The 27,382-nt window shown below is 42.3% G+C and overlaps 1 protein-coding gene across 1 annotated transcript in view; it reads left to right on the top strand.

The window, feature by feature from the left end:
- Window positions 1-27,382, top strand: part of cntnap2a (contactin associated protein 2a) — a 314,161-nt gene that overhangs the window by 165,102 nt on the left and 121,677 nt on the right. The window contains exons 4-9 of the mRNA XM_053412914.1: window positions 1,397-1,544; window positions 8,999-9,051; window positions 9,263-9,413; window positions 11,228-11,412; window positions 15,440-15,583; window positions 16,923-17,184. Coding sequence (XP_053268889.1) covers window positions 1,397-1,544; window positions 8,999-9,051; window positions 9,263-9,413; window positions 11,228-11,412; window positions 15,440-15,583; window positions 16,923-17,184 — 943 coding nt within the window. The remainder of the gene's footprint in view (window positions 1-1,396; window positions 1,545-8,998; window positions 9,052-9,262; window positions 9,414-11,227; window positions 11,413-15,439; window positions 15,584-16,922; window positions 17,185-27,382) is intronic.

Raw genomic sequence — 27,382 nt, 5'->3', positions numbered from 1 at the left:
TCTGAGCTGAGGGTGAACTCCTGACCATCTCCTGCTCTGCTGATAGCATATCTTCAGGGGTGCACATTTGGGTCACAGAGGAGTCGGCTTAAAGCACACTGTCTTGAGCTGGAGCTTTTCCCTCCCTCACTCATTCACTGCCCTGCCCACTGCATGTCTTATCGAGGATAACACATGGCCGTCTAGAGTCTTGCTCTTGTCTAGTTACCTGCTAGGCTATGCACAGTGTTCCTCCACAGCAGCCCGTGCCAACTCGTCTGTGTGTATGTGTAGAAGGAACGCATGGGGTGAGGGGTTGTGGTGGGTATGTTTATTTCAGAGAGGAGGGGGGAATCACAGAAGTGTCAATAATGCAGGGGCTATGGTGAGGTGGATTAGTGGGCAGGTGGACGTTCTCTGCATTGTGTGCAAGGTCAAGTGAAATGAGAGACATTAGGGGAGAAGAGGAGAGGAGGTAAGAGGGGAAGAGAGGTGAAGGCATCTCCATCACTTTCATCATTTCATAGCCTCAGAGTGCTCTGGGGGGGAGAAGAGCAAAGAGACCTTAGGCTTCTTAACTTTGCTGAAATTATACACACAAAATACATCATCACGAATAAAGCATCATCATGTGTATTCATATGTCTCCTTTAAATCACGATGACAATGCAAGCCCTGCAATTTTTTTATTGAATTCTTGCAAAGTCTTTTTAAAGATTTAGTTTAAGACCCATTAAATATAACTTGCCCTTGGATTTAGGACATTTGTTGTTGTTGCCTCATTGCCGGCAATAGTTACCTTGCTTCCTTTCTAAACAGTACATGTCAGAAAGTGTATTGTGACATAAGACAACAGCCATAGGTTTGATCTTCTGTCTTTGACGATCTGTGTGTGTGTGTATGTGCGTAGTTAAGTATGCAGCTCAACAGCCATTGGCCCATTATCTTACCTGCTTTGTACATATTAGTTTTGTTTGTAGACAATAAATCAATTTTTATGTGCAAAGATTTCAGTCTCAGATGTGTAGAAGACGTCTCTAATATGACGAGAAAATCTAAACCTCATCAGTCACGAGCCATGAATCCTCAGGGACCAACAAATCAGCCTAAACATGAAGTGATGTGACCACAGAGAGAATATACCTGAATTTCAACGTCGATACAATTTCCTCTTCATGCCCCCCCAGCAGCCAGGCTGTCTCGTGGAAGCCATATTAGATGTGCAGCCTCCTAATTATTTTGTATGTTTTGGGAGTGTGAACCTTTAGGGCGGAATATGATGAGTGTAACAAAATACAGAGTCCCAAAGCTGTTTGTTTGACTGCAGGATTGCGGCTTTGATGTATTTAATTTCATTGTGTGTGTGTGTGTGTGTGTGTCTGTGTCTATGTGTGTACGTGACTGTTTGTGTTCGCAGGCCTTCTCTGGGAACTCCAACTCGGAGAGCGCCGTGCGCCACGAGCTGCAGCAGGGAATCGTGGCTCGCTTCTTCCGGCTCGTCCCGCTGGACTGGAGCGAGGAGGGACGGATCGGCCTGCGCATCGAAGTCTACGGCTGCTCCTACTGTGAGTGTGGTGACAAACACGCTCTCAGTGTGGACCACTATAATTACAGCTCCACAGGGAGAGCCCTAATGACGATATGTCAGTCCAATCGTGTCACAACAGGTTTCTTTCTTTATGACAAGCCACCTTCGTATAGCAATCAAACACAAACCCAGATTAAAACCCTATCTGGACTAATATAAACACAAAACCTCAGTGTGCAGCGATGTGCTGTGCAGTTACACACTGACAGACTCACACCGATACGCTCACCCTGTCTCTCGCTGTCTAACAAATGTATCATCCAGGGAACTGACTCCCACAGCCTTTTTGCTCTCATCCAATTAAAGGCCGCCAAATTGATTTTGATAACAATTTCCAATTATAGCGCCGCATAAATTTCGGTTATGAGTGACACACGTATATATCTTTCAACCCGCAGATGCCGTTACACCATGAGTGGGTGCGTCAGTGTGTGACTACAGGAGCACATTTGCTTTGCAGTCAGTCAGTCAGGCGTCAGCCTTTTGATTATATGACCCTTGTTTCATTTCCTTCACATAAAATGAAAGTCATCACTGATAAAGATGATTAGATGTTCAACGGATGCACAATGACGTACACACACACACACACACACACAACTTCACTAAATTATACACTTGATATGAATTTAGGTGCTTTTGTGTTTCCGTAAATCAAACTTATTAGAGTCACTTGAACCTCTCGCACATTATACTGTGGACCATGAAAACAGGATATAGACTATATTTAGCAGATATGCACGTTATTATTCAATGCCACATTTTCTATGAAGCCACCTCATCTGTGAACAGCGCCACACAGGATCACTGCGATTGTTCTGTTCTTTCCTGCTTTGAGAAATGACCACAACGGAGGCAGAGAAGATAGATTTTCAGACATCCACATCCTGCACACTGACAGACTAAGATAACTATGGACACTGATGCAGAAAAGTTTTTCACTGTAAAGCAGGCCATGCAGGAAAAACTCAACAAGATTCGCTCTGAGCTTTATAGAGAATATGTAGGGACGATCAATATCTTCCGGAACAGTCGAGCCGGCTGTCAAGCACCGGCAGTGTTGTGTGACACGTAAACAGAATTTGGCAGGACATCGTTAAATAGTGCATCTGATACTGCACAGGCAATACCTGCAACAAAAGTTGATGAACTGGGGTTGTGTCCGAGTTTGCTTTTTAAAACTGATTGTCACTATTTGTCACTAGCTTGCTCTATGTAAAAGTTACTGACAGTTACTCTACAGCTCATCCACAGACGTTTTGGTAGTCTTCAAACAACCTGCCAGGTAGCCAGGCTCCTGCGAAAAAAAAGGGTCTACTAGAGGACACCATCCGCCAGCTGTAATTGCCATCTGAACGTGTGGAAGGTTCTTGAAAGGACAGAATCTCATCTCTTTCGATTTCCATTTCTTTTGATTATCAAGCAATTTATTTGGGTCATGGTGCTGTGCATGCTGGTTCTCTGTCACACTGTCATGGGATACCGCAGTAGAGAAGAGTAGCAATAATTGTTATGCTTAGACCGTCCGCCTCCCAAAAATGACATTACAGGTCTGTTCCGGCAGAATTCAATTACATGATATTGTTAGGCAGCCACTAGTGGTTATAGTTATTATGACGGGAGCAAAGGAGGAAGTTAGATGGCGTTGTACAAAGATCAAGAGGGTGGGGGTTACGGTGAGGACACACTGAGGGGTGTGTCATCTAAATGAACTGAGGTTATTCAGGAGGATGTTCACTCTCAAAACCTTTGCACCATTTGGCTGGCTTGTGGAGCGACCAAAGAGGAGGGGGGTCAAAGTCGTGCAAATGAGGGGGAAATGTAGCTGCCAGAGTCTCAGTGTCCCCCCCCCCCCCAAAAAAAAAATTCCAGTGAGCCAGTAGGTTTACCTGCTCTGGATACATGTCTGTGGAGATCTCTCTCTTCTCTTGACCTCCATGATTAGGGATGAAAACTCAAATCCAGCTTGTCACAATATTGGATAATTGGCTCACTGACTCTCTTGAAAATGTCCACAGCCACAAGCTAGAGGGGCAAGGTAATGCTGGGCACTTGGTTCTCTTTCAGTTGCTCCTGTGCACGACTGCTAATCTAGCTTTCATTTGCACAAAGTAGTTTTTTTTTAACTTTCGAAGGCTCCTCTTGGATCCCTTGGCACAAACAAGAGCCTGTTTTATGAAACTGATTGTCACTGTCATTTTCTTTTTTTCAAGTATTTTCATTTCCATGTTTATTGGAACACGGTGATATTTGATTGTTTCTTAAGCTTACCTGGTCCAGTACGCTGCCACTGGTGCACCCGGCATATTTGTTGTTGTGACCACGACAATAAAGATCAGGTATGACGTGCAGGTGCTATTTCAGGAGAAGCTTTCCTGACTAAGACAACATGTCTGCTGTGGAAAATATGTTATATGACAGCTATCAAGATATATAAGAAATAAAAAACAGAAAATTCTAATTTTTATCTTCGAGTTAAAATCCCGACAACATTCACAGCGGTGGAATTAGACTGAATGAGACGGAGTAAAAATAGGAATACATAATGAGTCTCTCTCTTTTCCGCCTCTAATGCTGCTGAGACCTTGGATTTGACCATTTGATTAGAGAGACGGATACTTTTTATAAACTCTGTCTGAGGTTAACAACAGAAGCTACAATTATCGTTTTTTTTTCTAGGCCTATATGTTGTCTCCGTGTGAAAATAAACTGAATCTAGTTCATAAACCACACCAGAGTAAATTAACGTAAAGTGTAAAACCCCCTTTATAGTCAACTTGTAAATGTTTCTCTTCTCTCAAATTCAAAGATGAAAGGGGGGGAGGACAGGGAAAGCAAGGAGGATGAAAAGAAAAAGAACAAAAAAGAAGTGGTAGGAGGAGGAGGAGGCAAATGTACTGTAGATGCTATGCTCCCAGAATAATCATCAAATGTTGGTGGTACAAGATAATTCTGGGTTGTACAAAAATTTAATGCAGTACCCTAATCTGACTCGTATGGACTGTGGAATAAAAAGCTGTGAGTGTGTGTGTGTATGTGCCTGTGCCAGAGACCCGGAGGCTATAAAGGAGTCATGATCCGCCGTGCTGCGCGGGATTTACATGCTCATTTCCATTTTGATTAACATAGGATCAACAGAAAATCAATTATTTCATAGATGAGTCAGGAAATATATATTGGAGCCAGTATGTGCGAGAGAAAGCGGAGTCGGACGGAAACAGGGGAGTGCAAATTCAATTTTCTGTACAAACTCAATCACTCTCATGCAAGTCGAATTTCCAAAGGAGGCAAGCATATCAAATCTGACTTCAACCTGTGGCCTATTTATGCCGACGGTACTCCAGGATCTGTTGTCGGGATGATGTATCACCGTCATCTGTCGAGTCTTAGAAATGTACTTATGTAGATTTTGTTTATGGATAGCGTCTATCTCGGCAGTCGGACCGAGGCCAAACGCATAAATAGCCGAAAGAGGATTGTTGTCTTCAGGCTCAGGGGTGTGATATGTATTAAGTAAAGGGAGGCGTGAATATAATATCACAGAGCAGAACACTTATATTCATCATGCGGTAATTGAGTGATTACATTTTGCTGCTTTTTTCCCCTATTCTATAACAAAAACAATGACAAGATTTACACCAAAACGTAGAGTAAAATCTAAAATTAGAATATTGTGTTCAACAAATCAAATATATTCAGTTTCCAGTTATACAAAGCAGGCGAATCCTTTCAAAGTTAAGCAAAGGTCGCTCATACTGCAAGTAACCTGCGTTTTTCGTGCTCCCAGCCTATTACTTTGCCGCGTGTGCAGTGAAACCTATGGCCGTGGATACAATTAAACACCAGCTCTATTAGATGCCAGTTAACTGCACATTCAGTTTGCCTCGCAGGTGGCAACTCGGTCGTGTCGCTGAAAATTGGCTGATTAGCAAAAAAAAAGAACGAGCTGTGATACATGTGTTTATAAGCAGGTGGGTGTCAGACAGTTCAGTGTCTTGCTCATGACTCTGGGTACACAGACCTAAAATGAATAAAACCATTACTACCTCTTGTTGCAGAATACAACAATTATCGCTTTGAATTATCAATTATCAATTATCTGACACTGAAGTTGCCTTTATTTTGAAATGAACTAATTCTCGCTTGCTATGTTATCAAGGGCCTGTATTATCATGGGTCAAGTTGAATGTTCACACTGGGAAATAACCCTCAGGCCACCAGGAAATACGGCGGTGCTCTTCACTATACTACATACTAAAGTGCGGTAAACAGCCATAACATTATTTATATAGTTGCATTTTTCTGGGGCTTTGAAAGTGAAATCAGCCTCCAATTTCCATCCTCTGATAAATACTAACTGCCAGTTTCATCTATTTAAAGATTACATTGGCTCTCACATGCATCTGGGAATCTCGTTCACCCTCATGCGCTTCACATCTCTGCTGGAGGACCGCCATCTGGGTCAGGGTCCAAAATGGCACGGTCTCCTGAGTCAGGGTCTGAAAACCTTGACGACTCACAGGCATCACCATCACAGCTGCCCTGGATAGAGATGTACACCCCCCCATGTTACTCTGCATCACAACTGCGTTCGTGCCTCTTTCTCCTTTATACTCTCCACCACCCGGTGACCTGCAGGTGGTTGAAAGGCCCTCCGTCCTACATAAAGTCCTCCCTCCTGACATGGAGCACTTAGCTCAGCTGGCAAGTGTCTCCTGAGCAGCACCACCCAGACGTAGATCTCATAAAACAATTGGAAACCTGTCAGCTGGCGCCAGTGTTTGCAACGTTCGCCCATGACCCAAGATGATGACGAGAGGTGTGGGGTTGAAAGAACCGGGGATAGAGCAGGGGAGAAAGCAAATGAAGTGATGGACGGATGAGGATGGGGGCGAGACAAATTACAAGTGGGGCAGAGAGGAGAGTAACGGAGAGAGACAAAAAGGAAAAAGAGAGCGAGAGCAACAAATAGAGCGAGAGAAAGTGCGGAGAGGCACGTGTTTGTACCCAGTGAGCGGCAGCGTGAGATCTTTTCAGAAGCACTGAAGTTAGAACAAAAGGAACAGATGTCATTTCCCAACCCCCCCACCCCCACACACCTCCGCCAAACACCCCCACCGTCACCACCCGCCCTCCCCAGGTGTTTATTATAAGAGGACAGGCTTGTGTGTGTGTGTGTGTGTGTGTGTGTGTGTGTGTGTGTGTATGTGTATGTGTATGTGTATGTGTATGTGTGTGTGTGTGTGTGTGTGTGTGTGTGTGTGAGGAAGCAATAAGCAATAGAGCAGGTGACTGTGCAAGAGTATGTCAGTTTCCCAAGTCCTGTTATCCTATCTTATCCTGAACACTCTTTTCTACCTTCACCAACCATCACACACACACACACACACACACACACACGCACACACACCGCACACTCATGTTCCCCACAATCCACTTGAGCAGCTGGGGTGACGGCAGTAAGATTGAAGAGTGCCTCAAACACTGCACTTTACTTCTGCTCTTAACGTCTTCACCAAATCTCCTCCATCCTGTTGCGTGTGTCCTCTCCGCCCTCTGCATCTCTCTGTCTCTTCTGTTATATAAAACCCTCGAACCTGCATGAGTCAAAGTGTATTGTAAATTCACGACAGATTGTTAAGCGAGGATATTTTCTTTATCTGAAACCGCGGTCGTTTTTATAGAAAGGTATGAATATTCAGATTTTAGCATTTCACTTTCAGCCTAAATAAAGCCATGTTTAGACATGAGCCCATTGTCCGGACATACTCTTTTGGAGAATGACGCAGGACAATCCGGCTTGTTTCAGACGTTTTCACGATAACAGGGAAATCATCTGGAGCGTGGCACCTGGGTACCGCCCCCAGGAGGCAGCACATGACGTATAAATTCTGCTGCGGACATCACACGTTTTTATTTACAGCACATCAACACCAGCGCCGACCCATGTCGCCAAATGGGCTTGAATTGTATTGTCCTTTGGCAGTTATTTTTAAGTTTCACACCTATCGAATGAAATGCAACATCGGAATCAGAATCAGAATGTATTTATTGCCAAGTAGGTTTACACCTACGAGGAATTTGCTCTGGTTATTGGTGCATACAATGAACATGGAACATAAAAACATACAAACACAATAAATACAACACACATAAGAAAAGCAATAAAAATAAACAATATATATTTACTCACTATTTACTCCCTTTTTCTAATATTTATACAAAGTAACATTTATTTAGACATAAACATATCTAAATAAAATATATATAATAGATAAAAGATATAAAAAGTGAAATGCAGGACAGTGAACAGTGTCAGATTGCAATATGCAATGTAATGCAGTATAATATAATATAATATCAACTTGGAAATCATTGGAAAGTCTGGAGCAACTGACTCTGACATTTGCCTCGTCACTTTTGCCTTTATAATAATGATTTCAGGGGATTATCTGGAGTTCAGTGTAAAGGCAGCGGGGGTGTCTAACATGCCTTGCACACCAACACAGATGTTTTCAAATCTAGCTGACCTGATCTCTGCTCGGGTTGAACTTTGGTCGAACTTTTATCAGCCAATAATTTTGGGGTCAAGTTTTCATACTTGCAATGATCACATCTAATTGCCTGGAAAAATTATTTGCATACATATTTGAATTCACGCCATTCAACTTTAAGTGGTTCCTACGTGCGGAAGATTCAAAGAAACCAATGCATTTCCAACACATATGATGCACAACCTGCAGTGGAAGATATTTATTTTTCTGTCAACATATGTCACCTCTCACTGAGAGCCATTTTCGTAGCAGTGCATTTTGAGTCTGCATCCGCTTTGCATTTGTTTGGCATAAATTTAAAACTATTGAAATATTTTTTTGCTAGAGGCTTTTTCCATATTTTGACTTGTCATAGTAATACAAGCACAGGTAGAAGTATTCATATTAATGGTGTCTCTGTTTTTATTCAAGTTTCACAGCAAAGCCAGTGCAGTGCTCTGGCGGGACAACGTGAAACCAAAGCAGCTAAATGACATTCAGCCATCGTGGATTTTGTTATTTACACTTCTACTTTTACTACAGCGACATGTCAAAATGTCTTCTAAGAAAATACCACTTGGGTACATTTTCATCTGAAAGAATAAAGTCTCTATCGCAGTTATAGCAACCTGGCTTTTTTCCCTTCCTACACAGTCAGATGGCAAACACAGGCGCTAGATACAACACTTCAACAGAGGCCCTTTGCCTCTTCATGCTGACATAACATAATAGCTATTTTTACCAGGTGATATAAAAGTGTTGGGATGACAGATTTGACTTGAGGCTTGACTAATTCCTCTCTTTCTCTCTTTCTCTTGTCTTTCCTTGTTATTCTCTCTCGCTCTCTCTCTCTCTCTCTCTGTATCTCTGTTGTTTCTCTGTCTTCTCTCTGTTTTAGGGGCGGACGTGATCAACTTCGATGGACAGGGTGTGATCTCGTATCGTTTTAAGGTGCAGGATTTACTACCTTGCTTTTTGCGTGGTATTTTGACAAAACCATAAAAGAAATAAAATAAAATACGACTTGGAATAAATCCTTTCTGAGCAGGCAGCTCATGGCAGGCATTCTAAATTCTCTAGTTAAGTTTGTAAATAATATAAAAAATGATATGTATGATTGTATTGTTGTAATAATTTTGTAATAACCAAAACATTTGTGCAGATGAAGAAGATGAAGATCATCAAGGATGTGATTGCACTGAGGTTCAAGACGTCAGAAAGTGAGGGTGTGATCCTCCACGGCGAAGGGCAGCAGGGAGACTACATCACCCTGGAGCTGCAGAAGGCAAAGCTGCTGTTGCAGATAAACCTGGGTGAGCAACACATTCATGTCATGAAAGTAAGGAAAGTATTTCTATCGATAGCTAACATGTTTCGTGAAAACACTCAAATACAAACTCAAGCAGTCCTCCTCCTCTGTTTGGACTGTCGGTCGGATACTAGTAATGTAATAGGTGCTCAGTCGAATGCCTGCAGCTGCTCTGGGTGAGTTTGCGGCTCACTGACAGTGTGATTATTACAATCTTTTATGGCTCGCCAATAACCCTAAACTCTTGAAATCAAATTTATGCCACGTCTGTCAAGCAGCCCTGTCACCTCGAAATTACGTTCAATTCCTCTAAAGTGCAACATGCTAAATGGAGTGCAACTAAACTGCAGCATTGTAAATGGACTGCATTCATAGGGAGCATTCCTGGCCCTTAATAACCACTCAAAGTCACATTCACCATTTCACTCCGATGGCGCAGTTACACACAGGCGGCAGGGTGACACACTGATGAGACTGCCATCAGGGGCGATTTGTGGTTCGGTGTCTTGTCCTGGCCAAGGCCACTGGGGATGGGGATTGAGCCACTGACCTTCTGATTACTGCACGAACCAAGCATCTATTGTCCGCGTTTGTGGTTGGGTCTCAGCAATTTAAGCCCTTTGGTTAAAATTAGGGAAAGATAATGGTTTTGGTTAAATTTTGAATCAACAAACTGTGTGTTTTCTTCTGTATTAAACCTGACGACTCTTTTTACTTAACCAGAAACAAGTGCTGTCGGCATCTAAGCAGATCATTTTACAGTTAAGATTTGACTGATATAGATAGATAGATAGATAGATAGATAGATAGATAGATAGATAGATAGATGGATACTTCGGTGGACTAGTGGCAGAAACTTGGACTATGGGCAGAAAAGGTCTCTGCTTCGTCTCTGGTTCGACTCCACGGAGAAACAACAAAAAGCGGAACCTGGATTGATCTGTCCAAAAATCCAACAGGATTCTCCCTACCCTGTCTAGTGCCCCTGAGCAAGGCACCTTACTCCCCAAACATCTGCTCCCTGGGCGCCGTACATGGTTGCTCACTGCTCTGTGCTATTGGGTTCAAACTTAAAAGCAGAGGTTAATTTCCCTACCTGCATGAGTGTGCCTGTGCATGTCTGTGCATGTGTTTGGGACGAATAAATGCATCTTAATCTTAATCTTATACACCTCACCGACATACATTCATTAATCACATATACATATTACAGATACAGGAATGGTTCTAACCCTATGGTACAGAATGCAATGATGTGATTGTGTGATTGTGTCAGTATTCATTATCATTGTATCTGTGACCTACAGCATGGAAAATATGAACATATCCTCACTGTGTTAATGCTGTTAACGTTTTGTTGTACAGAAATCTATTTTTTAAGGAGGCAGGAAAGTGATGAAATTATCATCACTTAAGATAAATAGCACAGACACAGGTTTTGTAGCTTCTACAGTGTAAACAGCAGCCCCAACGATCGGTACGTGTGTGGAGCATCACTTACTGCTGTTGACCAGCTGCTTTATTGACAGATCTGGTTTAAACCTCAAGGATGTCTCGCTGCTGCAGAACAGTGGAATATAATGACTCAACTACTTAACTTATGAATATAAAGACATTTCAGGTGTCCTACAAAAAATATTCTTATGTATTATGATGCAGTTTGCTTTACACGTAAATTGACCTACTTCACCTTTTGGGAAATTACTTGCGTTGCTTTGAAAAATATATTCAATTGCTCCCACATATTTGACTCGTCATTTTGATTAATTCACAGTCTGTGATTTATTGCTAAATGCTATTATAACATGTCGTTTACAGGCAGCAACCAGTACGGCTCGATCCTGGGTCACACCTCCGTGACCACTGGCAGCCTCTTGGATGACAATCACTGGCACTCAGTGGTGATCGAACGCTACCGCCGCAACGTCAACTTCACCCTGGACAGACACACGCAGCACTTCAGGACCAACGGAGAGTTTGACCATCTAGATCTGGACTATGAGGTGAGGAGCACGTGATGAGACCTAACAAGACCTAATAATACACATGTTTATACGCGTTTAAACACAGATACAGGAGGTGACAGTGGAATAAGCCATTTTTACAAGTGTCAAAATCACATTTGCTGCTCAAACATATCATAAAACAAATCATCTCAACGTAATATTAATAAAACCTCATTTGAATGCCAACTATTTCAACAGCCACACGCTGATAAGCAGTCATGTGTGACTTCAATCAGTGAAAAGGAGACTGGTAGACCACGGAGTACGTGCATAACTAAAATGTCATTTGAAATATTCAGTTACCTCAGTTTCTTCTGAGTGATGCCTTAATGTGTGTGACCTGATGTCAGTCCAGAGCAGCTGACCGTTTAAAGAACAACTATATTCATTGTAGTTACTGTTAAATACCCTGCTTTACTAAAAGGTCAACACAATGTGCCCTCGGTAAATCAAATTCTCATTTAACATTAGAGAAGCAAACATTAAGTCAAGTCAATTTGTTTAACCCATGATTCACATACTGTACCCTGTTTCCCTGCAGGCAGTGGTAGTACAAATGGAGTCCTTATGCAATTTCCCTCAGGTGGAAGTCCGTCTGGTAATTTCCTGGTTCCGCAGACAGAGAGAAAGAGCCTGTCTGCAGAGTACACGCAGGGCAGTAAGAGGGAGGAAGGTCGATAATACATGGTCCCTCAGTGACTTAAAAACAAGGAATGACATTTTAAAATCAATTCTTAAAACCACAGGTAACCAGTGGAGTTAGGCCAGAAATGTTCTTGGGTTGTTTAGTTCTTGTAAGAAACTTTACAGGGGTATTCTGTACAAATGGGGGATTCCACTGAAAGAAAGAAACAACTTAATTTGTGGCACCATCCAGATTTGAGAGATATTTCAATTTGGCGATTAAAATATGAACAATTTATTTAAAGTTCAGGTGTGAATCCAAAGTGACTTCTGGCCACAGGGCTAAACAGCAAACCCTGGGAAACTAAGATACAGCTCACACAATCCTGTTGAGCTTCAGGTTTAAACACCATCACTTTAGTCTTGTCATTGTTCAACTTTTTAAAAGTACAGGCGATTCACAACCTAATGTTTGTACGACAAGTAATGAGAGACAAAACTGAGTGGAGGTTAGATTTGAATAGTACCTTGAGGAACACCACAGGTGATATAAGTGTGTCTGGAGAAGACACACCTAGTCTTGTACTGTATGAATTAAAAAAAGATAGAGTGGTCATTCATAAAGGGAATAAGCGGAGGATATACAACTTTCTGAAGAACTTTGGTGAGAAGGGGTCATTTATATACGGGGCCAAAAGAAAAATTGTAGGTACAACTCCTGAAGATTGAAAGTTCTTGTTAAATTTTTGAAATATCTGAAAACAAATCTAGTTTGGTAAATTATGTAAGGGACAGGAGGGAGATTTCATTTGATGTAATCCAGGATACCAGATTAAAAAAATACAAAATCTGATACGCCTCAAAGTGTGGTAAAATAAATGGAGATGGCATGATTTCATAAGACATATTTAGATCTTGTGAAGCTATTTAAAGCTGTCTTATTTAATTAATAACACTTATTATTACGTTTTTAGATTGTCTACAAGCTTCTTCTTATGTTCATCACAGTCATGTACCCAGAGGTCGCAGTTTCCTCAACTTAAAGGCTTTTACATTGAGCAATGTGGCAGATCATCATTGTCGAAATCTGGAGAGAAATCCCATGGACCAAGCTGCTGCAAAGCTTGATAGGTGTTATTGAAATCATCAACAGTCAGTGTAGTGATGATTCTCGTGTCAAGGGCCCCTCATAGACTCGGGCGAGGCAATGTCAGGACAATGCCGTCACGTAATGATGGATGGAGGTAAACATCAGTCCTTGAGGAAACTGAGTGAGAACTCTGGTTTAGGAGCCTCGGGGACGACAGGTGCTCAGCATATTATGTTTTAGCAGTTGTCAGAAACAACCTTCAGCCTCCAAAGCTGCTGGGAGTCCAATTATCCCAAACCTATGAGAGACAATGTCCACCTAAGTATATCTCTGCTCGTTATGTATCTATATGTGAGATGCTGTTTCTCTCACTTCAGATTCTCATTACCTCTACTGACTCTCCAACTGCCTTTTTAAACAACTACTGATGGTAGCTCGACCTCCTCTGCCTTCACAGTGCAGTGATACCACAAAGGAAATTGGATATTGGTTTCACACTGTACTATAATGCTAATCCATGAAACTCACATAATTAATGTCACTCAGTAATGGAATGCAAAGCATTCAGCTAATAATACTTAAAACAGGAAATTGATTTTGGAATGTATAATGGGTATGGAAAGCATTCGTGTGTGAGTGAGTGTCTGGTTAATCCATATATGAGTGCATGCTTGTGTGTGTGTTTGTGTTTATATTTGTATGTTTGTGTGTGAGACTGTTAACAGGCACTGCTGATACCGCTGATCTATTCCAGTGTTAAGTAGGATACTGAGAAATGGGGCAGGACAAACCGCTGTCCAATTAAACTTAAGCTGTGGAATTAAGGGGTCTTCAGGGAAATCTATCCAACAGGGTGAACCAAGAGGTTGTGTGTGTGTGTGTGTGTGTGTGTGTGTGTGTGTGTGTGTGTGTGTGTGTGTGTGTGTGTGTGTGTGTGTGTGTGTGTGTGTGTGTGTGTGTGTGTGTGTGTGTGTGTGTGTGTGTGTGTGTGTGTGTGTGTGTGTGTGTGTGTGTGTGTGTGTGTGGTAAACCCAGACTGGATCCCAACACTGTTATTGACTGAGTCCCCTTGCAGGTAGCAAGATTGTGGCCGGCTTTTACTCAGAGTCTACTACTGTACTCCATCTCTTCTACACACTCCCTCATGGAGACTGTGTGTGTGTGACTAAATATCAGGGTGCATTTGTGTCTACCCTCGGCAGTAATTACAAAGACTAGTGGAGCATCACCACAGACATATACAAACATGAACGCACACACAAAAACACACACACACTGAGATAGTCCCATATCGACTGGTAATTGCACACCACCCTCCATCATCTTGTCTCCCCTCAGAACTCAGTGCTATGGCTGAAGGAAAAGAAAAACAAGCCGAACACTTGTACAAAACAAAATTGAAAACTGAAACTCACTTTACATTTTCATCAGCTCCGTGTCGCTCTGTGCTTCCCACCAGATGTCTGTTTATTAGCCTCCATCTCCTCACCTCAGTCCTTCTCCGATCACATCTGTTCCCCACAAGCCACCGGCTTCTGTTCTTCTTTTAATGGGTTTCTCCCTCCCTGCCATCAGGCACATCAGTGATCACTGATATCCAAATGTGTGGCTATACAGTAAATAACTGTATTTTTGCCAGCACTGTCTTCGACAAACCCAATGCGATTTTGGGGGATTTAATGAAAAGCAAGAGTGACCTCATCCATCCATCTGTGAATTCAATCACGCTGGCCTAAAGGTGGCGCTACAATATTTGTAACAAGCAGAGTGTTATGCCACCACATAACAAAAAATGCTAGCAGGGTTTACATAGGTTCAAAAGTCGATCATCTGAATCTTAGCCTTTAAAAAAGTCTTTCAAATGTTAAAATAGTATACGTCATGGGCCATACTTATTTGAATGTTCATTTAACGCTACTTCCGTCGCAAATTAGAATATAGAAAAACAAATGTCTTTGTGGAATGCAGGGTTTGTCTCCATGTGTTGCAGTTCTCGTTAAACGATACAGATATTGGCACACTGGAGTAAAACTAGTAGACCAACCTTTCCAAAAGAAGCACATAGAATACAAATACTCTTAGTATTATATCTCTCACACACACAAAACCTATTTCACCTTACATGTTGTTGCTGTAATGCCTGATTGTGTTATGCCAGAATATAATAATATTTATGAATATAAAATTCAACATTTCATGTTAAATGTATGCAGCTGCTACAGGAAGACAATGTAGAAATTAAAAATAATTTGTAATGTCCTTTTTTTTCTACTTTTCCCATCTCTCTCTACCTCTCTGCCCTCTGTTTAGCTGAGCTTTGGAGGGATGCCATACAGTGGGAAGCCAGTGGGCGGCGGGAGGAAGAACTTTAAAGGCTGCATGGAGAGCATCAACTACAATGGAGACAACATCACAGACCTGGCCCGCCGAAAGAAGCTGGACACCTCCAGCTTTGTAAGGGAAATGTGCTGAATACTGAACATGCTCATTATTGTCACACTAGCTCTGCATCCGACCCGAGTGCGGGGGAAGATTATTCACCGCAGCCAAAATAGTTTAACAGATTCATGATGAATCGTTTACAGCCGACCCATCAGTGTGTTTGCCTCCTGTCTCCGTGCTCCCTCTTGACTTCAGGGCTGCTTTTCCTCGGCTGCCTACAAAGACTGAGGTCCAGTGTTCGGTTTGAATCACAGCAGAATGAGGCATGCTCGCTTCTCCCCATCAAACGTATGGCTGTGTAGATGCCGGCTGGATGTAACTTCTGCACATCAAGTATTTTCCCGTACTTAGAATTTTTTACAAAGGAAATACGTTTGCCCTGTCCATACAAATCTACATATTTTTGAAAGAATAACTTTTAGTCCAAACCCTGAGTTTGGGCCTCTCATCCGCACTCAAACGGTAAACTGAGATTTCTCCAAAGTTTCGAAAACTCCAGTTTCCGTGTATCTATGTATATATGTAAAATGGAAATTATGTTTTCAGTAGTGCGTTTCATTTAAATTGTTTGAATCGTTGTTTTCTTGACCATAGTTTGAGCCCTTTATATTTAAATACTATATATTTACATCGGGAGTGGGTCCTCTCTATAACCCCTTTTGAGTTTTCATGACAACTCAAGGCTTCCACAGTTTCTCTTCCATGTTTGAAGGGGAAGTTGAGGTGAGGGAGTCTCCGCTGCACCAGAACGTTCTTCTCTGGTCTTTGATGGATTCTTGATGGAGAATTTATCGCCACCACCATCACACCAATCTTCTTTAAAACCGAGGGGGAAAAATATCCGTTCAAATAAACCAGCAGTGGCGCAGACAATGCATAAGTCTCCCCGCATCTTATCGGCAGTGGAGCCACTATATCGACTTCGATCTCTGATGAACTGACTGAACAAATGGAGACACTAATCAAGTTCATTAATTGCTGCACCTCTAATTCCCTCTGATGACTCACACAGCCACTCGTTCCTAATCAGACCGGATCCCCTCTCAAATTTCAGGAACACACACATACACACACACTCGTGCAAGGGGAGGCAATCAGGAACCGTCTACAGTTGGAACGGCAGCTCGATATCCTGCGTTTGCTAATGATTTGATGAAGAGCACAGGGTGGGAGAAGCTCGATGACAATTAGTGCCTAACTTAGACAACTGTGTTTGTTTTCCCTTTGCGCACAAACTCCACGCAGGTTATCGTGGATGTAGCCTCGGCCGATTAGCTTTATTCACGACTTCTTTATCTTGAAGAGCAGTTTCCTGACTTCCTGTCATCCCTCTTTCTCTAAATCCCAACAGCGCAACCTGTCCTTCTCCTGTGTGGAGACCCACACCTTCCCGGTCTTTTTCAACGCCACCAGCTTCCTGCAGCTGCCGGGCCGAGCCAATCACAACACGGTGTCTGTGGGTTTCCAGTTCCGCACGTGGAACCCCGACGGACTCCTCCTCTTCAGTAACCTGGACGACGGCACACTGGAGATCTCCCTGGACGACGGCAAGATCGTGGTTCATATCAACGTGTCGAGGGCGACCACGAACAACCAGGTGGACTTACTGACAGGTGAGTGGTCAACGAATACATCTACCTGGGGCTCGGGTAATCTACTACCCAACCAACGATAAGCAATTTAGAAAAGGCATGGATCTTCGATGAAACAATGAAACAGTGAATTGGTCACACATTTGTAATTTGCTTATATTTTGGCACAGTGAGTACATTGTCTGAAGTCACATTGGTCTATAATCAACCATTATACCTAAAAATGTTTATCGCAACTGTTTAATGAAAGTATGATGAACCATTTGTATCTTGAGGCATTGACAGGCTGTTTCATTATTGGAGTAACTGTAACTGCTGCAGATTCAACACATACATTATTATGGTCAAAATTCAACAACTAAGAAATGAAAGTTCACTTTGAACAAGTCAGCTTTCAATGGCCCTTGTCATTCAATTTCTTTTCACCCTATCGTCTCTTTCACGACCCTCCTCTTTCTTTCCTTTCCTGCCTCCTCTTTTCTCTCTCTCTCTCTCTCTCTCTCTCGCTCTCGCTCTCTCTCTCGTCCTCTTTCTGTTTCCCGCAGACACACTCATTTATTCTGTCCACTGCTGCTTTAATAGGCCATTATGCCCAGGGGTAGGGATTATTACAGAGTTACCCTCTAGGCTAATTGGGCTTGAGCCTACGATTACATCAGTATTACTAGAATACACAAACACGGACTCACATGCAGCCCCTCCTGTGATGCTGTTAGTGGCGGCGACATTATAAGGGACTTATTAGTATCTCTAAGAAAGAAAGCGACGCCGGCTCCGGGCTTCAATGACACAGTGGGAGCTCTCGATACTTGTAATGAAATGCTTAGGCCCTTTTAATGGCAAATAAAGTGCGGGGAGACGTGTAGAGGCACACTCGCTAAGGAAAGAGAGGTAAAGAGAGAGAGAGAGAGAGAGAGAGAGAGAGAGAGGATAGGAAGACTCTTACATAGACCACATAGTGAATCTTCCGTCTCCCAGGGGGGAGGATTTGTTTATGAAGCTGTTTAGCGTCAGTTTGTTGTCTGCTGGAAAGTTAAAACCATACACAGCTAATCCACTGATCTTTTCATATGCCAGCGTTGTTGTGCTACTGTATGCTTGCACTATATTGTCCATAATGTTGTTCCTGTCCTTGCAGACAGTCAAACCTCATAGTCTCAGCTCCAGCTCAGTTTTATTTCAACAGGAGATGACACAAAGGAGGCTATACTATAAAAAAGGAACATAAAAGTGTGATAATATACAACGTATTTTGTATTGATCAGGTCTGAATAGATCAGATTACAGACACAAATTGCTAGAAAGTGAATTAGAGCTTAACTCTAGAAATATGCAAAAAAGATATAACAATAAATGAATAAGAAAAGCTTAATTTGCCTCTTTACCAGATCCAAACTGGGGCATGTGAACAATCATTATTCTGTGTGAGCTCACTGGGGAACAAATCCCAATGAACAGAGGCCTCGCCAGGAGGCACACTTTCTGCCAATAATTCATCAGTCTTTGATTTTCCTTTTTTTGTCTGGGCTCTTATCCGCACCCCGAATAGTCTTAGAAACTGACAATATAAAATAAAACACGTTAGTGCGCACAAACACTTCTTCATCACATGGTGTTAACAGGTAGCGGTGAACAAATGTCCCACCTACTTTCAAATAAAATCTACAAAACACTGTTGAACTGACATTTTTAATCACACAACCATTAATTCCAACATTGTGTCACTAATGCTGGACAATTGTCTGCTAATGCATTATCCAGTGGAGTATATCAAGGCTCAACGAGAGGATTTGGGTTCTTGTCTCTGCTCTCTGGCTCTATTGGTCGCAGGATTCCTTTGGCCTTCCTGCTTAAAGCTCACTCAAAATGTGTGTGTCCACTGATGTGTGGTCTTGTCTGTGTGTGCGATGGCAAGTGCTTGTCCCAGGGCTATCGACCTGTGACCTGCGTAAAACGTCCTGTTCCCTCCTCTGAGAAAACTTCTGTCATTTCATCAACCCCCCCCTCCCCCATCTAAAACAGAGAGTCGGAAAATGAAACTAAAGGGAAGATGAGGCCATTGAGACACCACTGCAGATTAGATGTATGTGTGTGTCATTGTGCGTTAATAGAGGGTACTCGATTGTGATTCCTGCAGGGACTCTGATCTAATTTTCCCATCGTATTCCTTTTACTTATTCATTAACTCTCTTCCACTGCGCTCTCATTTCTTCTGCTGTCGTTTCTCAACACCTTTCCTTAGGTAGTACTGGAATGTGTATATTTGAATGCGCTAAACTGAAATTCGTTTTTCCACATGATCTACTAGGAAATTATCCAATAAACCAAAGTCAATGGGAAAGAGGCTCTTTGCAAACCTGATACAGAAACCAGATGAGTGCTGCCATTTGTTTTGAAGTTGTATGCAGACGCTTCGTTTTGATCACCATCTTGATTCATTATCAAATTATTGGGCACCAGGATGGGTTCAATGGAAACAATACTCACTCTGTGTCCAGTGCGTTAGCGGAGTCTGAGAAATTGAATGCTTTTAAAAGTTATCATACAACAAAGTGTGAAAATATGCTTTTGCATTTTCTCTAGGAAGATGAAGGATGCGGTGTTAATTAATCTTAATATTTAAATATATAATTGTAGCTGCGGGAAAAGATGAAAATATGATTTAGCCCTCGCACTTCCTCTCACGCTGTCGACAGTGATATACAACGGGAAGGCGACGTAATGATGAATTCAGCTGACGAGTGACGTAGGGTAAATTTAGAATTGTTTGTTTGACAACAGGAAGCTCATTCGCCAATTGTATTCACTGTGCTGCGCTCACCCTCCACTCCAGCAGTTAAATAGTGCCATTTTTGCCTTTCATCTAATATATGTCATATAATTTGCATATTAGCATCACAAATATTGTTTGTCTATTTAATTTATTGATGTTTCTCTCTGTAAGGGCTTCTTGAAAGAGGCATTTATAATGCAAAAATAACATTTTCATCTGCTTCGCTCTCTTATTCTAAATAAATGTTTGCACTTCTTTATTCTTTTTATCATTTTTTTCTGTAAATTGGCGTATTTGATACCTCCGGGGAAATCTGTCATTCCAACCAAATCCCTCTCATTCAGAGGTGAGGCTCATATGAAAAGGGCACAAAGGCACAGGCAGCATGAATGTAAGAAGTAGAAATATTTTGCCACGTTCAAAATGTATGTGTGTGTGCGTGTGGGTGTGTGTGTGTGCACCCATCAACTCCGCTAGAAGTAATATCATCAGTTCCTTTGAGATGCAGAATTACTATAAGTCACACACACACACACACACACACACACACACTCGCGCACACATGGTTACTAGCACACTGCAAATAGCAAGCGTAAGGCATTACAATAATGGAAAGGCCTCAGGCTCAGATTTTTAGGGGAAAAACACAAACTACAGCCACCCCCCGATTATAATGTTATATTGTTTCATTCCCCTTGAGTGCTCAGTGTGTGTGTGTGTCTCTGCTCGTGCATGTGTTTGTGCATGCGGGCGAGGCTTAATATGTCATATTCTCAGGCTTTGTGCGGCTCAAATATTGCCATTGGTGAAGACATGCAAAGCTCCACAGAGTATCTCGGAGGAGCGAATATTTAGGACTGGAGGAGATCGAGAAGGATAAATTTATGGATGCTGGAGGGCCCCATAAATTCATAGCAGACAAAATTCATTTATACTGTACATCCAAAATCGATACAGAATAGAAACCGGCGGAAAGTGAGAAGAGGGAAGAGGAGAGGAGGGGGTGGAGGTATACAAAGAGGAGATGGGAGGAGAAAGGAAACTCAGTAACAAAAGAGGAGCAGAATGATAAGGTTACAGAAATAATATCCCCAACCTGACCTCCAGGGATATGAAACAATAAAAAAAAAATCTGAATTTCCGAACAGCCACGTTTTATTTTGTCACAAAACCTCTTGTGACGGATACGACTTTTACCAAGGAGCAAAGGTGGAGGTCAGGTGACACATTGAGTATAAAGAGCGACAGAGATGGTGTTAGGAAGGAGCCCTGGGGTGGAGGGAGGAGTCACCTAGCCACAGGAATTCCACACAGGAGGCTTCTTTTATGCTTGCCATTCCAAAGCCTTAACCACTATTAATTTTGTGTGCGTTATTACCTAATCGCCGGTAATGGCTCTGAACAAAAGGAAAAAAACAAACGATTCGGAGGACAACAGCTTCATCTGAGTTATTCGGTTGAACACCTGTAGCAGATTACAGTTATTCCAGTGTTACTCTATAGCTCTGAACTGGGTTTGCCTGTGCTCTCCCTCTGCACATTAGCCGCTTCGTCCCTCTGACACTGAAGCTGAGTGTCGATGACAGTCGGCTCTTCCCTCTGCTCTATTTCCATGTTTCGCCACGCCTTCGACTCAGCTGAGATGTCGGTGGTGATAGTGCCGGTCTGCCTGCCCCTTGTCTCCTTGTGCATCCTCTCAGACCCTTTACGCTTTACAAAATGTCCTCCGGCACCCTCTACCTGAGCCCATGCATGTCAAAATTTGACGGAACAGTGAAAGCAGCAGTGGGAAACTCAGTTAAGTAGGTCTCCAAAAAGACCCAAATTGACTGTCAGTGCCTCAGCAGCTGCTGTTCAGTCAAACAAATTTTGCACCGACTACATTTTAATCCGTTTACCTTCAAAATCGGACACTCTTACAATGGTAATAACTGCTTCGTACTTGAGGTGGTTCACTTAGAACTAAACTGTGTTGCTACACCTTAGACCTCAGACTTTGCAATGTGAACTATGTCACGGCTCTAGTGGAAATAGGAAACCGAGTATCACATCTTTATTCAATGTTTGTGTCATTTAACTCCATCCTGAATTCAACAGCCTGAGTTTATTGCCAATCCAAACTGCAAAGACTTATACACATTTGGAAAGCAAAATCAACTCCCACAGTATTTGTTCATGCAGTGGTCCTGTTCATATCATTAGAAATGTACTTGTGGCACAACAATGCAAAACAAATGTGACTTATAAAGAAATTATCCTTTCTCTTTATGTTTCACAATTTTCAAGGTCAGTGTGAGACAAAGCTGTTAAATGCGTTTTTAGAATATATCAATTACTACAGCAGTAAGTGGGTTAGTTGGATTAAGGTCACAGACGGTTTACAGCATCATATAATAAGCCAAATAATTTGTAAAATATTAATGTTTGCTCTATCAGTGAAGGTTTGTTAAAGCATATTTTTTGAAATGCTGTAAACCGTGTCAGTTTATTCATTATAGTTTTCAGAATTTTGAGGGATTAGCACATTTCAATGCTTATTGTAAATCATTATAGCTGCACACGTTGATTCCTTCACGCCTGTTATTTCATCCCAAACCTTGGGAACAAAAATACCATTCATCCTTTCATAACAGGAGGCAGTTGAGGACGGCAGGGTATTGGTTATTGATGGTAATGTGCTTGTCTTAATTGTGGCAAACAACAGTCAGAGTCCTTACTTTGTGAATATAAGTAACTTCTGCAGTTTGAGAGGATCAAGGAGGAAACAGAAAGTCACAGATTAGGACTTAAATGTTGTTACACTGTTGAGATACTCGTGTATTGGACATCTCTCTTCTCTTGCTGGCGCCGGTTGGCAAGAAAAATGGTTTGTCGCCAAGGCGCAATGAATCCCAGCCCTTGGAGCCTTCGCTTACAGGACGCATTTGGAGGATCCTTTGAAATGGGACAGTCTAGTTGCATTGCTGTGAAGCAATTGGTCTTCAAACGGCGCCTCAGAAGGATGCGACCCAGCTTTTATGTCAAAGTCACAGAGGGTACAACAGGAAACCTGGAAGGTGCTCAATGAGATAGCATCGTCATAAATCTGACATTGCTAGCTGTCGATGTAATGCATTAGCACTGAATGTATTAGCTGCCTCAGAATTATGGACAATTGCTTGATTATTATGGTATAAAATTTACGGCCGTCCATTTCGGGGAGTGAATCAAAAGTAGTTGACTCCTTTGACAGCTACTGTAAAGATATGTGGGACAGTAAAGAACCAGGGAGCTCGGTTCTGTCTATCTCTCATGCACTCACTGCTGCTAGAGTGATACAGTAAATGATCAAGCCAGTAGTCAAGCAAGCAGAGAAAGTCATCTTTATAGATAGGGTGAATAAGGAATGAAACAAAAAACTGATTATTTGACCAAAATAAGAGAATTTAATGGTTAGAAAGTAGCATTTAAAAAAAATATTTCAACAATAACAAGTTGAAATATTTATGTGTGTGTTGTGTTTATGTACTTGTGGTCTAAGTTTTCAGTTTCTCATCCACTTTGTTCTTGTGCTGTGGTTCAGTCCTGGAAACTTCCATCTCCTTCTCTGCGTCTTGTCACTTCTTTCTTCTCCACCTCCCTCTCGCTGCTGCCTTCTTAGAAAGCAGGGATGCCACTCGTGTCGTTTGGACTTCAAGCATGAAAGACAATGTTGTTGTTGGTTTTTTTTTACTTCAACTTGCTCTTTCAAGATTTAGTTTTAATTACCTATAATTGGCCCACTCCTCTTTTCTTCTTCTTCTTCTTCTGGAGCTGCTGTTCAGTCACAGTAATTGCTGTCAGCTTGTTTTGCAGTCGCTGTCATTCTGGAGCTCATCACTGAAATATCCTAAAGGCTGGGAATGAACATTTTTTAACCAAAGCTGTCTGAAGAAGTGTCCCTCAGCATATTCATAAAAAAAAAAAATCCACTCTGGGTTTGTCATTGGTGTTGATATGACACCATTTCCAACTTGTCTTGTCCATAAAAGCCTTTTTATTGAATTGTCCCTTCTGCTGGTGCCGAGCATGGTTGGTTTTATAACAGGAGGAGAGCTATTTTAAAACACATAGACAGTTAGACAGTTTTTTGGGGCAATTTCTTGTTACATGTTTGATAGAGAAAGGTGCATGAATGTTTCTGTGAATGGATGAAAGGCAAACTTGTTCTGTGAGAGCTTTGAAGGGCCATCAAGGCTAAAAAAAAAGTGCTTCATAAATACAGACCATTCATCATTCATCTTGTCATTAATGTGGAACAGTGTACGGCTAAGTGTGCAAAACAAAATTCTGATAATAAAGTGTATCTTATTCAATTCCTATTCGAGATGAAATGAAATGTCAGATGATTTGACGGACGACTTAAAAATGATCTTTCATTATTGATCGTTGGATCCCTGCTACACCCGGAAAGTCTCGTCGATTGTCTCTCTACCTCAGCCACTTAATCTCCGGGGGGGTTTTGTAGTTCGGCCTCGCTCTTCCCGAGTCCCTCCCTCTGTTCCCCCGCCATGTCTCTCAGAGCTCTCGGCTCATCCCAGAACTCCCCCTCTACTCCTGCCTCTTGTCTGTAAACCTTGGTCGGCGCCTCTGCCCTCTCCTTGAGCCCACGTCCCAGACAGACAGACAGACAGACGGAGAGAATAGCAACACCAGCAGCTACAGCCAACCTCGCCTCTCTAGATATCCCTTTATGAAATGAAGTGGAAACAGATATATTTATTTCTTGAACTGACATGTTCTCCCCGTGACCACAGGTGTTGTGAGCGAGCGCGCTCAAGGATGACTCTCTTTTATAATTTGTATCGAGCAGAGTCGGTACAAGCAGCGTGTCCCTGACTGTATTGAGAGGATAGGCTGAGGCAATGCCCACATAGTTTGTATAAGAAAGAGTCCTTCCAATATTCGTGGTAGCTGAATAGAATATTACCTAAAAACATAATTTCTCAAACATCAATGCTTGTCTTGTTTACGCCGATGGTATTATGTCATGTTTCTGCAGCTTGTCGTCGGCTTTAGACTCAAGATACAGAATGTGTATTTTCTACATGAACAAAGAAAAGACCTCCAAATATAACTCAATAGAATTAATGCATCTGCTGACATAAATAATAAATTGTACTCCATTACATGATGGTATTTCTATTTCCACCAAGAAGGTTATTTTTTTTACTCCGCTCGTTTGTTTTAGCAGGATTACACAAAACTCACCGGCTTTCCATGAAATTTCAGGGAGGAGGGGGGGGGGGGGGGCATGGCCCAGGAAGACCATGTTTACTTTTGGTGGGGCTCCAGATCAGAGGGTGGAACAATTACATTTTCACATTATTTAACATGCGAGAGAGAAGTTTTTCATTCATTCTGTTTTTAGTTTTTTTTTAAAGCCTCAGAGAGAATCAACAAGAAACAAGTATCGAGCCTGAAACATTTTTTCCTTGCAGAGACGGACAATTGATCTAATTTTTGGTTAAGCATCTTCCTTAAATTCTAAAATAGTTCAATTAACTAATGTCAGAGTTATTTGTCATTTGGGAACTTGTTTTTTCAACAATGATGAATGTTTTTCAAATATTCAAAATGAGGGCTTAACATGATGCAATTGATCCCATGTTGCGATTTCTTCATTTTCAGTTAAGTCCCAACAGAACTAGAGTGAAGTGACTGGTCCGCCTGTCTCCTCTTGTTATCAGGCTCCTGCCTATGAATAACAATCTCCCAGGAATCAGCCAAACAGCCATATCTCACCGAATCTGAACATGCCTCTTCCTCTCCTTCGTCCACTCCTCCTTCGTTATCTGCACCTACATATGGCATGTTCGCGTTTTAAGCATGTGTGTCTGGGGTGTGTGCATATAGAGAGCAACTGGTTCTGTTCATATTTGTGTGTTTGTGTGTGTGTGTGTGTTTCCTCGGGCACTTGTAACACTGCTATCACTGATAAGCTCATCATTCAAAGCCATTGCAGGTGATGTAAAACAGATGAGGGAACACAAGGTTGCAGGAGTATATTTTCCATTACCTTCGAGGGGTTATGGAGAGGGACGGGCTGGGGTGGAGAGCGTGATAGTGATTACACCAAACCAGTATGTAGTCAAAAATGTGATTGTCAGTGAAGGAGCACATCAAGGTCGCTTTCCTCCAGAAGTCTCTTCTTTGTGGTCGTCGAGCCAAAACAGACGCAGCCTCTTATTTTGTCCCGTTATTACTTCTCGGTTCTCAAGTGCAATTACAGTGAAATGTTAAACTGTCATTTTATTTCAGTCTGACAGCGCTGATGGAAAATGTTAGGCTTAATGGCCTTCCTGTTTGCGGTGTGTGTGTGTGTGTGTCTGTGTTTGTTTGTGTGTGTGTTTGCATGTGCGTGCGTGCATATTTAACCAGCATAGTCCTGAACGAGGCCACAGCGATTACACCCCTTAGCAGGTGGTCATCTTGGCTCTTGGTTTCTTTGGTCACTGCTCTGACACACACACACACACACACACACACAGGAGGTACACATAGGCACCCTGCTGATAGAGATTAATTAGTGTAGACTCCCTGCTAACATGAAAGCCAGCATTTTCTAGTGCATTCTGGGAGGAAATAAACAATGTCAAATAGTGCCTTGTAGGCAGCCTAGATGGAATCTGCCACACACAAAGCGAAGGTTGCCTTCTTCTCTTACACACATTGTTGGACTGTATTGACACACACAGCGAGCCAAGGTGCGCACAGTATGGATTGACTTATATACACATATGTGCACTGTGCCAAGACTGATTTACACGTGGCCGTGCCTTGAACTTTGCTACAGTGTCCCGACTGTCGATGTATTATACCCAGTGAAGCACTAAGCTGAGCCGAAATTGAAAAAGACGGTCACTGCGGCTGATGGCCACAAGAGGAGAGATGTGTAGAGATGGAATGCGAGAGGGACAGGTGAAATGCAGAAATGCCTGAAAAGACAGACAGAGAAGGGGATGAAAGAAAGAATCTGGGACGGAGAGAAAGGCTTGGATGAATAGAGATCGGTGTCAGTGAGAGGTGATGTATAGAGGAGAGGGTGATGAGAGTGAGCCGGCTCCTCTCGCGGCTCCACTAGTAATGTCCCTTTCCAAAACATCACTCATATTTAATGGAGCCCAGCGACGAGGGAAGAGAAAGAGAAGGGGAACACAAAAGTTGCACGAACACACCCACGTCGAGCTCACGCATGCTACATTGACGTGTGCACATATCAGACTCGTGTACAGCAGGCGCAGATAGAGAACACACGCATGCACTCCGGCACTCTGCGTCCTGTGGAGAGCGTTCTCTGAGAGTTAATGGAGTCGGGACACGGGGGCCTTGAGACCGGAAGATGCACTCGGCTAAAACGGGGAGGGAGAGAAAACGAAGGAGCGAGAGATGTGGGGAGAAAGTGGAGAACATTTGAGGTGCATTATG

The sequence above is a fragment of the Pleuronectes platessa genome, chromosome 20 (genome assembly GCF_947347685.1).
Source record: "Pleuronectes platessa chromosome 20, fPlePla1.1, whole genome shotgun sequence".
NCBI classification, from domain to species: Eukaryota; Metazoa; Chordata; class Actinopteri; order Pleuronectiformes; family Pleuronectidae; genus Pleuronectes; species Pleuronectes platessa.
The sequence above is the reverse complement of the archived record's forward strand: the minus strand, read 5'-3'. Positions and strand labels throughout refer to the sequence as shown.